Here is a 15,525-nt window from a genome sequence, read left to right as displayed (position 1 = left end):
ATGTCGTCTTTCTTTCATTGTTTTTTTTCTTCTTAAATTATTATTTTTATTTAATCATTTACTATAAACAAAACCAACTTGGTAGACCTGACCTTTTACAATGAAACTCAAAGTTTTCCATATTAATACAGTTTATTTAAAACCACCTTTCAAGACACCCAAGGACGCTTAGTAGAATTAAAAACATAGTAGAAGATAAAATAAACAAACAATAAGTTTACAGTGAATATGCAGACTTGAACAGAACCGCTGTTTATTATATCTGGGGGAAGAGAGTTCCACATATTCCATATTCAACCTATATCAGCCTATAGAATTTATTTCATTTTCTGCCATATTTATACACGATCAAACTCCATCATAGCCTAAAGAACTCATAATATCCCAAATAATAGATTTCAGTCTCAGACTGCAGGCTTGCTTACTTGTAGTTCAAAGAGTTGCAAAAGTTAAAATAAAAAGGCGGGGGCAATTTCCCCCCTGCTTCAAGCAAAAGTTTGACAAGGAATCCAAGAGTTGATGTGTTTGACCTTAGAAAGCAGTTCACTGTAGCCTGATCATCATTAAATGCCACCATCAACTTAAATATTGATTACTTAGGTAAGTACTTAAGTACTGACGTTCATGCTATTGTCTTGTGTTACTCTTAAGTGAGATTAAACAGTTGCATTATGAATATAGGCTAAATCCAATTGCAACGGTTTTCTATGGCCACCAGAGGAGGGCACCCCGGTATAAACTTCACTGCAGCGGCATCCTGGTCAAACGTGAACTCCGGCACAGGCACAGCATGGCGTGCTGCAGCTAGAAATAATGATGGAATGACCGGAGCATTTCTGTAGCCGGTGTGTAAGATGTTCTGGATAGTGGTAATGCGCATTTGACGTAATATTATGCGTTATATGTTTATATCTGAAATGAGAAGAAAATAATGACAATGGCTGCGGCTGTTTTCAGTGCGGAGGGGGCCTGTGTATGGCGCAGTGGTTGAGAAAATCCACATGGGTAACACCAAACAAGCAGACATTGCTCCATTGCTGTATTGATTGCTGTCGCGGTTAAACTAGATATTAATAACGCACGCAGTACAGTATTTAAACTGCACCCTACTGAAATACATTGAATGTTTTTTTCACAGATCCAATTGAAACAATAGACTGTTTGGCCGAACATAGTTATGCGTGTCTTAACGACTACAAATGACTATAAATATGTATTCACAAATGAATCCCTGTACGCTCACTCGCCTGTGTGCTCATCACCGCCGCGTCCCGGGGTGAGCGCGTGTAATGGGAAGCACTACCTCCCTCCTTCGTGCGTAAATTATGTAGGGCAGGACGGCAATGCTTTGCTACCTCCATTTGATCAAACCCACCCGGTGAATACGAGGGAGAAAAGAGACATCAAATCAGCTACAACAAAAAGCCATCCTCGTTTTCGAGACGCATTTGACAGAGGCGGAGTAGCGCATCACGACTTGCCTGTTGTGAAGCCAAGGAGAAGAAAAGATGGACATCACGGATCAAGGAGCTCAAATGGAGCCGCTCTTGCCAACGGTAAGGCTAAATATTCACGTACTTGCAGTATTTGTGTTCAGTTCTTTAAAATGTAACTGATAATCTTGTTGAAATCATAATGTACTGTTGGTGCTCAGTGTTTACCCCTTTGGAATAAGACAGGCGCAAGCACGCGATAAATGAATGATTCATTTTCATTATAATCGTACTTCAAAATGACCAATATTCGGACGCTTTGCCGGCTATATGACGCATGATTATATCACGACTAACATGGATGTTGCGCATCATATATAGGGGATGCAGTTCCCTTGTGCACTGCATGTATATCCGAGTAGAAGATGTTCACATCCTTCATATCCAAACGCCTTCACACAGGAGGCATTTGTGATGAGGCTAGTTATATTTCATGGGTTCTTTGCTTCTTGTGTAGAAATCATATGGGCTGGCTACCCCCTCGACCCAGTTTTCTTATCTATATGAAAATCTACTGCCAAGCTGTTGCTTTAAGTACACATCATCTCAAGATACAGTGAAATGAGCATAAAGTGTTTAATCCTAGCAGTGAGGAGACAGAGACAGGAGAGACTGGATTTTTATGACTTGAAAATATCATATTCGGCAAATTGACTGTATCATGCAGGAATTTATGTGCAGTAATCATATTCTATCTCATGTGTAGGTGTTACTGTCAATACAGTTATAGACAGAGAGATGCAGCACAAATTTAAAAAAAAAATTGACTGAGGAATACATGCATCTGTAGTATAGCAAATTAACAAACCCAATGGCAGAGTTACACACAAACAAACACATGCAACACACTGAGACACTTGAAGGCACAGCCTGCTTCTGCGGTCAGCCTCTCCTCATTAGCATTCAGGTGAGACTGTGTGGAGAAAAAAAATGTCAGCTGCCTTGGAAGCACTGTCAGTGCCAGAGGAGATATGAAATATGCTGCTTTGTGCTCACCATTTAAAAAAAAGCACCAAATAGAGGCAAATCAATACTCTCATTGTTTGTTCTATTTGTAGCTGTGTTACATGAGGACTTAGTTTTCCGCAGCTTATGGTGTACAGTGAAGCCTGATGGGGCTGATGTGGTATGGGATGGGATGTTCCGTTTCCCCGCAGTGCCATTGCAGTGTAGTCGTTTCCCTGTCATTGTAGTTCATTGCTGTTTCCCCATCCCTCCTCCTACATAGCTCATAGCAAGTGCTGTCATGGTTTCACCAGGATGTGTATGAGTATGTGAGGTGTTAATATAGTGAGAATCTCAGGGACTTCTCAGCAAACGACGTGGCTATAAAAAAAACAGTATAATTGTGTACCGTTCTACTGTGTTACCAGGTTTCCAGGGTCATGCATGAGAGTATGTTTAATTTACAACAGCAAGCGCTGCATTCAAATGCATTATTGGTTTTCAATGTATGCTGCCTTTGAGTTGTTACACTCAAAGTTTACGTGCTAAGGTATGTTTTTCACAGACCATTTTGGCTGACAGTAATCTTCTTGCGTGTCTTGCTTTTGTCCCATTAAGTGATTTCCTGATATATTTTTTTTAATTGCAGGAACAAAGTTCCCAAGAAACTAAAGAAGTGGTGAGTAACACAGAATAATGCAAACTATATGACTTTCTTATTGTTTTGCATGGTCAGTGGACTGCTCCAACCCCTCAGTCATCAGTTGGTTTCTGATAAGAGGCAGGTACTGTAAGGTTATAGAGTCAGTCTGGTGTGGGATGGCTGTATAGCTCAGTAGGAAAAAGTAGTAGTAGTGTTAGCAGCGAAAAAACTGCTGGGTACAATTCCAGCTTGCAGGGAATAGATTTACACAACTGTCTAATATATTGTTTCCCCTTTGTAAGTATTTCTTGTTTGCTTTGTTTTAGTCTTAATGAAAAAATAATCACATGCAAAAATTTGGATAAAAAAGCCTCCTAGTACTAAAAAGTTATTGAATGACATCAAGCAGGTGGCCAGGTAACATGCTGGATGTCTGCATAAGTTTCACTGTTATTTTTTATTTCAGCTATCTTGAATGGATAGTGATGATCAATCAACACCAAAACGTTAGCTGGGTGTACTAATGTTGATTTTGTGTTTGGTGTATGTGTAGAGTTCGCAGTTGAAATAAACGGTAAAGAGTTTTAGAAAAAGATTTTAAACCCTATATACTATAAGCCACTGTTATGCATACATGCATACACCCCTCTATTCTCTGTATTTTAAGTCCTGTATTGATCTCACATCTACACCACAAGCAACGGTGAGAAGAAAACTAGAGAAAACCCGCACAGGCTCGGGGAGATCATCCAAACTGTGTTGTTCTTGCCATGAGGTGACAGTGCAAAGTGTTGAGTAGACTTCCAACTTAAGATTGAAAATTTTAGGAAATCTAAAGCTTCACAAAAAACAAATGTTAGAGAGAGCCCACCGCAAATATTGTGTTTTTTGTGGGGGTGGAGGGAAGCCCTCATCTGCATAAGAAACTGTAAAAAAAATAGCTCAACACTGCAAATGAATCTGTCTTACTAAGGCAGAATGAATGAATGAGTAGATATTATAAAATTGAATGCAGGCCTGCATTGCTTTACTGGTACTATTGTGCTTCTCAGAACAATAGGAAGTAATTAAAAGTAAATGATCAGATAGATTTACTGATGCCTCAGATGGTGTTCTCACATTCTTTGCTGTTAAACAGCTGTTAATCTGCAATAATATAGCAGCTGTATCTGGTTCAGATCTTCAATTAGATTGCTTGCTAAACAGATGTTGACTATTTTAGGTTGCAATAATCACACGTCACCTGCATTTGGCATCTACAATAGGTTAACATAAATAAATAATAACAGATAATCTATATGAAGGCTTTATATCTGTGAAATGCCTTTGAGAATATGAGCCAAATATAGGAGTATGAGAAGAAAAACCATGGAGGATAGGTTTGATATGTGCATGCTATTTGCTCTGACAAAATATTGTTTATGCAACTGTGGGCCAAGAGCCAAACTGAGGACAAGACTGAGTACAAAGTGCCCCTGTCTAAACTGACAGGGGCACTTTGATGACTTTCACATTACAAGATATTGTGAATAAATACAAATATTAGAACCCTGTTTTATTAAGTAATGACAACAGTAACTAAATTAAACTCTGCGATAGAATGGAAGATAAATCAAATTTATCATTCACACGTATATACAATAATTTCACATGGAAAGTAAAACTTTGGTAACATTAGAAATAGATAAAGCTCAAATCTTAGTGTTTGAATAACTCAAAACTTAATTTCAGAGCAAATTTATTAAATCATAGAGGCTATTTTAAAAATTCTTTAACTAATAATGTCCTTATATACAATGCTGCTTTTGACAGGAGGCATCAGTCATCTTTAATTCAGTTCAGTTCAATTTTATTTATACAGCGCCAAATCACCAAAAGTCGCCTTAAGGCACTTTATATTCTAAGGTAGACCCTACAATAATACATACAGAGAAAAACCCAACAGTAAGCACTTTGGCAACGGTGGGAAGGAAAAACTCTTTAACAGGAAGAAACCTCTTGCAGAACCAGGCTCATGGAGCGGCGGCCATCTGCTGCGACCAGCAGATGGCCGCTATAAACTGTTGTTGGCATAACTTGGCCTTTTAAGTAGTCTTTGGTGTGGCATCAGGGTGGCTCAAACACTTTGCGTATCTTTTAGGAATTTCAAAAAGATAATATTTTCAGTTTAATTCCTTTAGTTTAGCAAAAAAAAGTTTTAGTTTAGTTTCTTTAGTTTTAGTTTAGCAGAAGCATTCCTAATGACACTTAGATATGAGAATATCTAACTCTAGTGTCTGGAAATTAAATTGAGCAGAATGTGTTTAGCCTAACTTAGAATATAAAAACTGAAACTTTCTTTGTAGCCAGCTTCAATAAACCAAAAGGGCAACTAGAAATAATAAGTTTTTAAATGTTTTTTTTTTTTTTTTACCTGAATCAATACATAATTGTTAGTTAAGTCTGTGACCCCAATTAAAAAAACAACAACAAAAGTTTAAAAAAAATGGATGGATAGCTCAATGTATAGTTAGTTTAGTTTAGCATTAAGCCTTGTAAATGACCAAAGTGCTAGCATAATGCTATATCCAACTAATTAAAACATTACCTTTAATATGTATAAAAGCCAGTGTGTAAGAACAGTAATGTGCTAATATTTCTGGTTTCGAAGACAATATCTGATTTTATGCTAAGCTAACCTAAGCTAATCTAAATAGCTTCAGCTACACTCAACAAAAATATAAACGCAACACCTTTGTTACTGCTCCCATTCCCCATGGGATGGACGTAGAGACCTAAAATTCATTCCAGATACACAATATAACCATCCCTCCCAAACAGTGGTCACAAATCAGTCCAAATGTGTGGTAGTGGGCACATCTGCTATATTGAGATAATCCATCCCACCTCACAGGTGTGCCACATCAGGATGCTGATCTGACATCATGAGTAGTGCACAGGTGTACCTCAGACTGCCCACAACAAAAGGCCACCCTGGAATGTGCAGTTTTGTCTCACAGCAAAATGCCACAGATGCCACAAGCAATGAAGGAGCGTGCAATTGGCATGCTGACAGCAGGAATGTCAACCAGATCTGTCGCCCGTGCATTGAATGTTCATTTCTCAACCATAAGCCGTCTCCACAGGCGTTTCAGAGAATATGGCAGCACATCCAACCGGCCTCACAACCGTAGACCTCGTGTAACCACACCAGCCCAGGACCTCCACATCCAGCAGGTTCACCTCCAAGATCGTCTGAGACCAGCCACCCAGACAGCTGCTGGAACAATTGGTTTGCACAACCAAACAATTTCTGCACAAACTGTCAGAAACCGTCTCAGGGACGCTCAACTGCATGCCCGTCGTCCTCATCGGGGTCTTGACCTGACTCCAGCTCGTCGCCGTAACAGACTTGTGTGGGCAAATGCTCACATTTGATGGCGTCTGGCACGTTGGAGAGGTGTGCGCTTCACGGATGAATCATGGTTCACATTGTTCAGGGCAGAGGGCAGCTGAGAATGTCCCAGTTCTTGCATGGCCAGCATACTCACCGGACATGTCACCCATTGAGCATGTTCGGGATGTGCTTGACCGGCGTATACGACAGCGTGTACCAGTTCCCACGAATATCCAACAACCTCGCACAGCCATTGAAGTGGAGTGGACCAACATTCCACAGGCCACAAATGACAATCTGATAGACTCCATGCGACGATGTGTTGCACTGCATGAGGCAAATGGTGGTCACACCAGATACTGACCGGTTCTGGGTCCCCAGACCCCCAATAGCACAAAAAACTGCACATTCCAGGGTGGCCTTTTGTTGTGGGCAGTCTGAGGTACACCTGTGCACTACTCATGATGTCAGATCAGCATCCTGATGTGGCACACCTGTGAGGTGGGATGGATTATCTCAATATAGCAGATGTGCCCACTACCACACATTTGGACTGATTTGTGACCACTGTTTGGGAGGGATGGTTATATTGTGTATCTGGAATGAATTTTAGGTCTCTACGTCCATCCCATGGGGAATGGGAGCAGTAACAAAGGTGTTGCGTTTATATTTTTGTTGAGTGTATTATATTTACCATAGCCAAATGTAACAATGTTGTCAATATTCTATTTCTATATAGTGCAAGAATGCAGTGTGGCAGGCAGGAATTGGACCCAAAATGCAGGACTTAGAGGAAAAACATGAACTCAAAAACTCTGCTTTAATGCAGGCTTGGAAGTAAAACAAAACAATAACAAACTAAACTGGGAAATCCAAGAATATAACTCACGAGAGAAAACACAGCACGAGAGGGGAACCGCCGTTAACGACGCGACAACAAGAACTAACTGACAGGGACTAAAATACACTGGCAAGCACATTAGGAAACGAGGAACAGGTGGGCACACAGCTCGGACTCATGGACATAATGAGACACAGACCTACAAAGTAAAACAGGAAACACACAGACTATTTTACAACACAAACGCGGGGACCCGAACAGAGCACAGAGGGAAGACACAGGTAGGGATAATAAACACGACGACCAAACCCAAAGAACTAATATAAAATCAGAATAAACTAGAAAATGATAATAATAAACTTAAAGCGCTGGGTCACCAACCCAGGCCCATGACAGTACCCCCCCCCCCAAGGGCTGGCCCCCGACAGCCCCAAAACACAAACAGACCACCGAGCCAGGGTGGGCGGTGGGAGGTCCAGGACGGAGGGACCGAGTCCAAAAACAAAACGTGCGTAGAGTCCATCAATAATTAAGGGGGCCGACCGTGCGGACGGCAATGGTGGCGAGGCAGAAGGCAGGCCGGAGGCCGAAGGCGAAGTTGAAGCTGAAGCGGAAGCTGGACCAGGCGGAGGCGAAGCCGAAGCTGGACCAGGTGAAGCTGAAGCTGGACCAAGCGAAGCGGATGAAGCTGAAGCAGAGGCTGGACCAGGCGAAGCGGGTGAAACTGAAGCAGAGGCTGGACCAGGCGAAGCTGGTGAAGCTGAAGCAGAGGCTGGACCAGGTGAAGTGGGTGAATCTGAAGCAGAGGCTGGACCAGGCGAAGCTGGTGAAGCTGAAGCAGAGGCTGGACCAGGTGAAGTGGGTGAATCTGAAGCAGAGGCTGGACCAGGCTAAGCGGGTGAAGCTGAAGCAGAGGCTGGACCAGGCGAAGCAGGTGAATCTGAAGCTGCTGCTGCAGGCGAGTATGAGGATGAAACTGCTGCTGCGGGTGCGGATGAAGACACAGAGGCAGGACCGGGCGAGGCAGGACCGGGCGAGGCAGGACCGGGCGAGGCAGGACCGGGCGGAAGCGTGGCAGCTGCGGAAGCCAATGAAGCTGAAGCTAGCCCAGGCCTGGACAAAGCTGATGCTGACGCTGCAGGCGTGGATGAGGCTGACGCTGCAGGCACGGACAATGCTGATGCTGACGAGGCTGCTGCTGCAGGCGGGGATGATGATAAGGCTGCTGCTGCAGGTGAGGATGATGACCCGGAGGCTGGACCAGACGAGGATGCAGACACGGAGGCTGGATCAGACGAGGATGCGGACACGGAGGCTGGACCATGACAGTACACTGCTACATGTGTGGCAGACAGTGCTAAGGACTTTGAACCACATTGACAGAGAAACAATGTAATGATATAGAAATAATTATATGGTCATTTCCAAACAATTCAAGGGCAATCAGTCTACAGTGAGAAAGGTTATGCACAACTGGAAAACATGCAGTACAGTTGCTTATACTCCCAGGCATGGACAGCCTAGCAAATTCAGGTCATACCATCGAATCCTCAGCGATTGGCAAAAAACCCAAAAGCTACATCTTAGAATTTAAAGGCCTCAGTTGGGGACTCACATATGAAATGTTCACAACGGTACAGTTAGAAAAAGATTTAGAAAAAGTGCGTGACAGCATCTTCGGTGCGCAAAGCTCTATCTGAACACATCACAAGACATGTGACTTCAGCCCAAACAATATTTTTTGGACAGTGAAGGCCAAAGTGGAGATATTTGGCCATAATAAACAGTGCCAAACACAAAACATCAGCACAAACTCCTTATACCAGTTGTCAAGCCCAGTGGTGAAGAGATGACTGAATGGTAAATGGACTGGTTCTTATATAGCACCTTTCTGCTGTACTTGAGCACTCCAACTTGCTTGATTCATTCATTTATACATGCACCTTTTTCAAACCACCAAACTTCCATTTAGTAATTGAACTGCTCTACCTCCTAAAGTACAACCACCCAGATTGTCTATGTAGGTTTTTAATAATCCAGGTCCCGGTATTCGTAAAAGCTTGACAAGAAGGTGACTGGACTTCTTTAAGTTTTTTTCGAGGACATATTACCTCGCATTCAAGAGACTTCAGTCGTAAAACCAAAAGGTGGAGAGTTCCAGGTATTTAAACCAAGTGGGGATTAGAAGTGAATGAAATTCAATGAATGTTGCAACTGTGTCTGCTGACGTTTTCACACATTGCTTCTTTATTTGGCTTAATTGTTAAATAAAAAACGAGATGGTATAATACATCATGTGTTGTTGTAATAAGGTTATATTTGGCTATAAGTGACCTATAAGTGATAAGTGTGATTGGCCAGTACTGGTTGACAGTATTGTAAAGCAGAGATGTATCATTGTTGTTGTCTTTGCACATACCAGTATTTATCTGTTTCTTTATAGATAAATATATTTATTTTCCTTTACCTATTATCAACTTGACTCCAATTCAAATGACCATTATTTTGTTTTGGATGTGAACTTGACTGCACAGCTCTAATTGCTGTACAACCCTGACATAACAGCAGGCTTTCTGCTAATTTGTCCAGTTTAAGCTGGAGAAGATCAGTGAGAACAGATGGAGGAAGCTTGCTGGAGTTGCCGGGGTTTGTTCTATTGAGAATGTTGTTATCTGTGTGAAATTTGTGCTCGACTTAGTGATCTAACTGTGCAAAACTGGCAGGCAGGGAGGAAGCCTCCCCACCTCAGCTAGCAGCCCAGACTGGCTGCACTCCTTTCCATGGTTAATTATAGCAGTGTCAGTGGAGAGGAGGATGATGAGAGCATGGAGGTAGGCAGAAGAAGAGGATGCAGAGCTGGTTGGAGAAGATGATTTTGATTTGATTTTGATTTTATTGATTAGCATTCAAATATCTCAGTGAAGACAGAACAAAGATCTACCACAAAGCAAGAAAGCATGAGACAAGGCTAATCAAAAGGTATTGGCTGAAGCATTTGCTTATTACGCCAACCCTTTTAACAAAAGATCTTTTTGCATGCAGCTCCTGTACACAGGGCTCGAAGCAAATAATAAAACAAAGCAAAAACAAAACAAACAAACAAACAAACAAACAAACAAGAAAAAAAAAACAACTTTCCACCTTAGATAAGTAACTACATCAAAGCAAGATGAGAGACAGATGGGTGGATGAGGAGACGCAGGCTTATGGAAAATTAGATTGCATACTATAATTGTAATATGGCTGTCTGATCTTCACTTATAAATGTTTCAATGATAAGTGCTTTTTCTGTTAATGAAATCCTTCAGAAGTATCAGTTGACACAAACCACAAAGGCAGCACTACTGTAATTTCACAGTGGTCTCCGGCAGCGCAGTAGGAATATTTGCTTGTTCCTTTAGGATCTGCTTTTAGCAGATCACAGTTTTGCTGACAATGCACTAGAGCCAGAGAGCAGCTTCTTTGCCTCAGGTAGGTCATACATACACTACTGTGCATAATGAAACTGTAACGCTCCACCCTGCCTCTTACGTCCTCTGCTAGATGTATGTGTTGACCCGTAACTGTGTGAAGCTCCTTTCTGAGGATAGTGTTTTTAGAGCCCTTGCCACCTATGATTTAGGTAATAGAACAACAGAGCTTGGATGCTCAGCAGTAGAACTCTGCACAGCACAGCACTGGTGATGTCAGAGCGCTAATCTCTCTGGGGGGATTGGCGGATGGACGCTTGTCAGAAACATTTGATGTTACCCTGGATGAAAGGCGTCGGAGGCAGTGAAAGAGGCACAGGGAGAGCTGGCGCGGTGCTGAAGTCTCTGCTTTTGTTTTTATGTTGTGTTCGCTGAGCTTTTTGGAATAAGGTTGCTGCCTTTTTAAAGCATGGGAAGAGCAGCTGAAAAGAGTGGCTGAGAAGAGAGGCGAGGGTTTGACTGAGATGCACAGACAAACAAGCTGTCTGCCTCTGTTATTCTCTCTGAGTCCTCTTACAACAGTCATAGTCATCCTGAGCTGAGTGGGGCTCAGGCCCTTAGCTTTAGCCTCTTATCTTACTATTGCCGCAAGCACAAGGAGAGTTAGCGGGCATCCTGCCCCAACGTTTCAAGAGGTGCACCATGCTCTCAGTGGACCTCAATAAAGGATTTATTTATCAGGTAGGCTTCTTTGATGTTGTTTCTGAGTTTATTCAAAGCATTACTTGCAATTCAAGCAGTTAGCTCTCACTGAGTTAGTTGACTTTTGATTTGTATACCCTGTTGTTATAATATTGAAGATAACCAGTAACTTAAAAACAATAGCTGGACTAAGGTTTGTATTTTTCCTACTGCATGTATAGTTAATAGCATGTTTGGTTCCTGTGGTGCAGAAAGGACCGGTTGTGCTGATGTGCACGCAAAAGGTCCTGAGGAGGCTGACAGATGTGGCTGCCATTCAGGGGAAAGACAGGAGCTTAAACCTGCTGTACTGACCCTAGTAATCTCTGATAGAGAAATGGGTGAACAAAAGCCAGGAATGCTGGATTTGTTCTAGCTGGAGTACTATGTCAGATATATAGAGTTGCCTCTGTCTTTGTGTGTGTGTTTACAGAATGCTGAATGCTTTTACCACTGCTAGCTCAAATCCAAACAGCTTAAGTCCACACCTAATGCCCCTGGAACCCCTGTGTTTACAGCAAGCTAGAAAGCAGGAATGTTCCAAGTATTCCTTGCATATTTTTCCAAGGAAGGCTGCTGATGCTGAGCCTGCTGTCATTGCCACAGTAACCATGGCCATCTGTAGGGATGAAAACCATGACAACAGAAGCTGTTGGCCAATCGCAGTGCTTGTGCAGCCACTGATAATCTGTCTTGGCTAGCTACCACCTATACAATCACTCTATTTCACAACACATGTGGAAAGTCGACTAAAGCAGATTGAAAGTAAAGAGATTTACATTAACAGCCAGTTCGTGCTCCCAGCTGGCTAATATGATTTTTAGTACTCCTCTTGTCCTAGATCATAAGGTAAATTAATGTAAATCATCTCTACTGTTGTGAACATATCAGGAAAGATCCCTGAAGAATTCAGTAATGAGGTCACATACTACTTTCCAGAGAGTGATGTGGTAGTGTACACAGATTCCTGGAAATGAGCTCGTGAGAATCAATAGGATCTGATTTATTCTGGCCAAGAATGTGAAATATAAGCTCCCAGACATATCTAACACTGACATTTAAAGATATCGTCTTTGTTGTTTTGTAACTAGTTAAACCCTCAAAGATATTGTGATTGGAGTATCAGCTATGTTGCATTTGATGATTTTATTCCTGTTTCACTCTATATTTTCATTTCTGTGTGCTGGTACACAGTTTACAATGTGAGGATGAAAAAATTTGCTTTTATTTTAATTAAGCAAACTGTTAAAATTCTAAATGCAGGAGGTACTGTATTGTGAACATTTAAAGGATTTCCTTGAAAGTAATTTTCATCTTTCCAGTGTGGTGAAATTAGATGCTTGTCATCCTGAGGATTTTTTATTTTTTTTGCTGCAGCTTTCACAATTGACTTTTCTTTTAAAAGTGGCTTTAATAAAAACATGGCTGAATTTCAACATTGAAAAATGTTAGCCACATCCCAGCTTAACTTCTTTATACCAAAAAGGTGATTGCATTTTCATAGAATTTGTGCAGAGAAACACATTTGAGATAACACAAGTCCAGGGTTTATGGTTCAAATAAAATTAGTATTCATCTATAAAATAATTAAAATCACAACGTTATCAATTAAGAGCACTGATTCATATTGTAGCTATAGTCTCACACAGTGAAACTAATGGCTGTCGTAATGAGGACACATATGTTCCTTCTTTTACTGTTACGTATGAACACAAAACTGACAACAAAAAGCAAAATTGAAAACCAACTAGGAGAGTTGACGATTGATACAGTTATTCTACTTTAGAAACATGCACATGTAGAAATGGAAGTTACAATGCTATAAGCCTGATTACTGCCTATCCGGTTGTTCAGTGATGACGCTACGAATCCTACTTCCGGGTCTAAAGTAGTCTGCGTTTAATATGGCTTTTGTGTTGTTAACATGTTTAATGTTATGTATTTTCTTCTATTTGATCTCAAAAAGCTCCTAAAACAGTCAGTGATCCCTGTTGACCTCCCTCGGCTTTTATTACCACTAATCATTTTTTAAGCTCAGTTTTTAAAACGTTAGGATGTAACTACAGCCCAGCCCATGCAGCAGTATATGAATGACTAACCTCGTATTGTGGATGGATTATCTCAGTTGTTCTCCTGGCTGAAGTTTGGTCCTTTTACAGCATCCTGCCATGCGATTACATTTGTACCTGACCACCGAGAACACTCATGTTAACTTTTATCGAGTGGAAAAAAAGTTAGCTTGTTTATATTATGCTAACATAGCTGTGTCGCTAGCGGTCACGTAGCACATCATTATATACCAGCTAGCCAAACTTCAGTAACCCTACAAACGTCACTGCTGTTTAGTTTTCTGTCTTCATTTATGCTGGAAGTGATAACAGAGCTGTACGTTTTAATTTGTTTCCAAAACCCCGCAGTCAGGACATGCTATATTGTATTTAGATAGAAGCTAGCGAGCTAACTCCCTGCTAACTTCTAACTCCGTTAAATGTCATAAATTCCGTTTTCATGGATGCCTGTATGTTAAACTCAATTGTTACACCTGGTAGAGCAGAACGCTGATCATTTTATTAAAGATGAAAGACTTTAGACAGTTTTTCAACTCTCAGTAATGCCATAGTGATCGTTTGATATATGGACCTGCAGCGGAGTTTAGACCCAGACACGGCTAGAGACGTCAGACTGAACAATCGGATTGGAGGTCAGGCTTTTGGCTGTTGGGTGACATTAGCATTTACTCTGCTTTAACATCACTCTGGGTTTTTTGCTAGCCTTGTGTTAGCATGCCGTCTGTTCAGGTGCTTACAAAGAGCCAATGTTGTGTTAGCACTATAATGCAGTTGTTTCTGGATGTAGTTTGCACTCTTCTTCTTTTATGGAATGAAAATGAAATGAAATGTCCAAACCTAAACTCTGATATTTTCCTCCTTCCTGCACAAGAACTTTAATCAGCTGTTTGTAGATTAGCTGCTAAGAGAAAAATCCGCTAGCCACCTGTTGTGCAGATAACTTAAGAAACTTTGTTTCGCAGGTATGGCATAACTGTAACTGTAATGTGATTATGTCTTACTTTTGAACGTATTACACCAAAAATGGGTAAGAGGAAATGTTTAGCTGAAACAGTAAAATGTGGGAAAGCAGAATTGTAAGAGTTGTGTTTTTGAAGCAGGATGTTCAGTTAGCATCCTTTGAGTTCAAACAGGTCACATTTTAGTGTTGGCTGGGTTATCTTTTAGACTCATAGCAAAGATACACAAACACTAAATGCCTTATCGATGATTAAAGCTGAAGTTTTAGTTGGTATCACTCAGTAGGTGAATGTGAAAGGAATATTGTTTTGTTTGTTTGACTTTATGCTAGGACTTATTTCAAAAATTCTTAAAAGATTCCATTTTTTTGCGAAGAAATGGTTTACTTGAAGAGTTTTAGTCAGGAGTGCACCATAGCACAGAAACAGTATTAGTAAAGGTTATTAATCATCTTCTGTGCTTATCCCGCTAGACCTCAGTGCAGCATTCGATGTAGCTGAGAGAGTAAAACACACTGTTAGTATTTCAAGGATGTTTGTTGCAGTAGTCTGATTCTTATCTATCTGACTGATTTCAATTTGTGCATGTAAATGGAAACCTTTTTCCACACACAAGATTTAGGCAAACAGAGTTATGTGTTGGGAACAATACTTTCACATTATTCATACTTCTCTTAGGTAATATTATTAAAAAAATCAATGCCTACATTTTCATTGCTGACACCCAACTTTATTCATCAATGAAACAGGATGATACAAATCAACTAAACTACAGGCACATCTAAAAGACATGACAGACTATAGGCCTGGATGACCTCGAATTTCTTGCTAAAAACGATCTAATACACCTTCAGCTGATCCAGAACGTTGCAGTGAGAGTACTAAATGGGACTGAAACCCTTATTAGCTTTTCTTCTCTGGCTCCCTGTTGTAATCAGGTCCAACCTAATCTTAAAGACCCTCATACTACCTTCAATTCAATGCAGTTTTATTTTTGTAACGCTAGATCACAACAACAGTTGACTCAGGGTGCTTTATATTATAAGGT

General features: G+C 40.9%; 1 protein-coding gene across 3 annotated transcripts in view; it reads left to right on the top strand.

Annotated features, from left to right (window-relative positions):
* Positions 1–855: 855 nt before the first annotated feature.
* The window catches only part of LOC120723484 (sodium-driven chloride bicarbonate exchanger-like), a 63,234-nt gene continuing 48,564 nt past the window's right edge, over positions 856–15,525 (top strand). For 2 of the 3 annotated variants that reach the window (XM_040014955.1, XM_040014954.1), the window contains exons 1-2: positions 859–1,556; positions 3,088–3,117. In XM_040014955.1, coding sequence (XP_039870889.1) covers positions 1,509–1,556; positions 3,088–3,117 — 78 coding nt within the window. In that variant the 5' untranslated portion in view covers positions 859–1,508. Of the gene's footprint in view, positions 1,557–3,087; positions 3,118–15,525 lie in introns of all 3 variants that reach the window. The other variant, XM_040014956.1, reaches the window with a different exon arrangement.

This window comes from Simochromis diagramma, unplaced genomic scaffold, assembly GCF_900408965.1.
Source record: "Simochromis diagramma unplaced genomic scaffold, fSimDia1.1 OVJJ01000680.1, whole genome shotgun sequence".
Classification (NCBI taxonomy): Eukaryota; Metazoa; Chordata; class Actinopteri; order Cichliformes; family Cichlidae; genus Simochromis; species Simochromis diagramma.
This window is presented reverse-complemented; position numbering and strand designations above follow the sequence as displayed.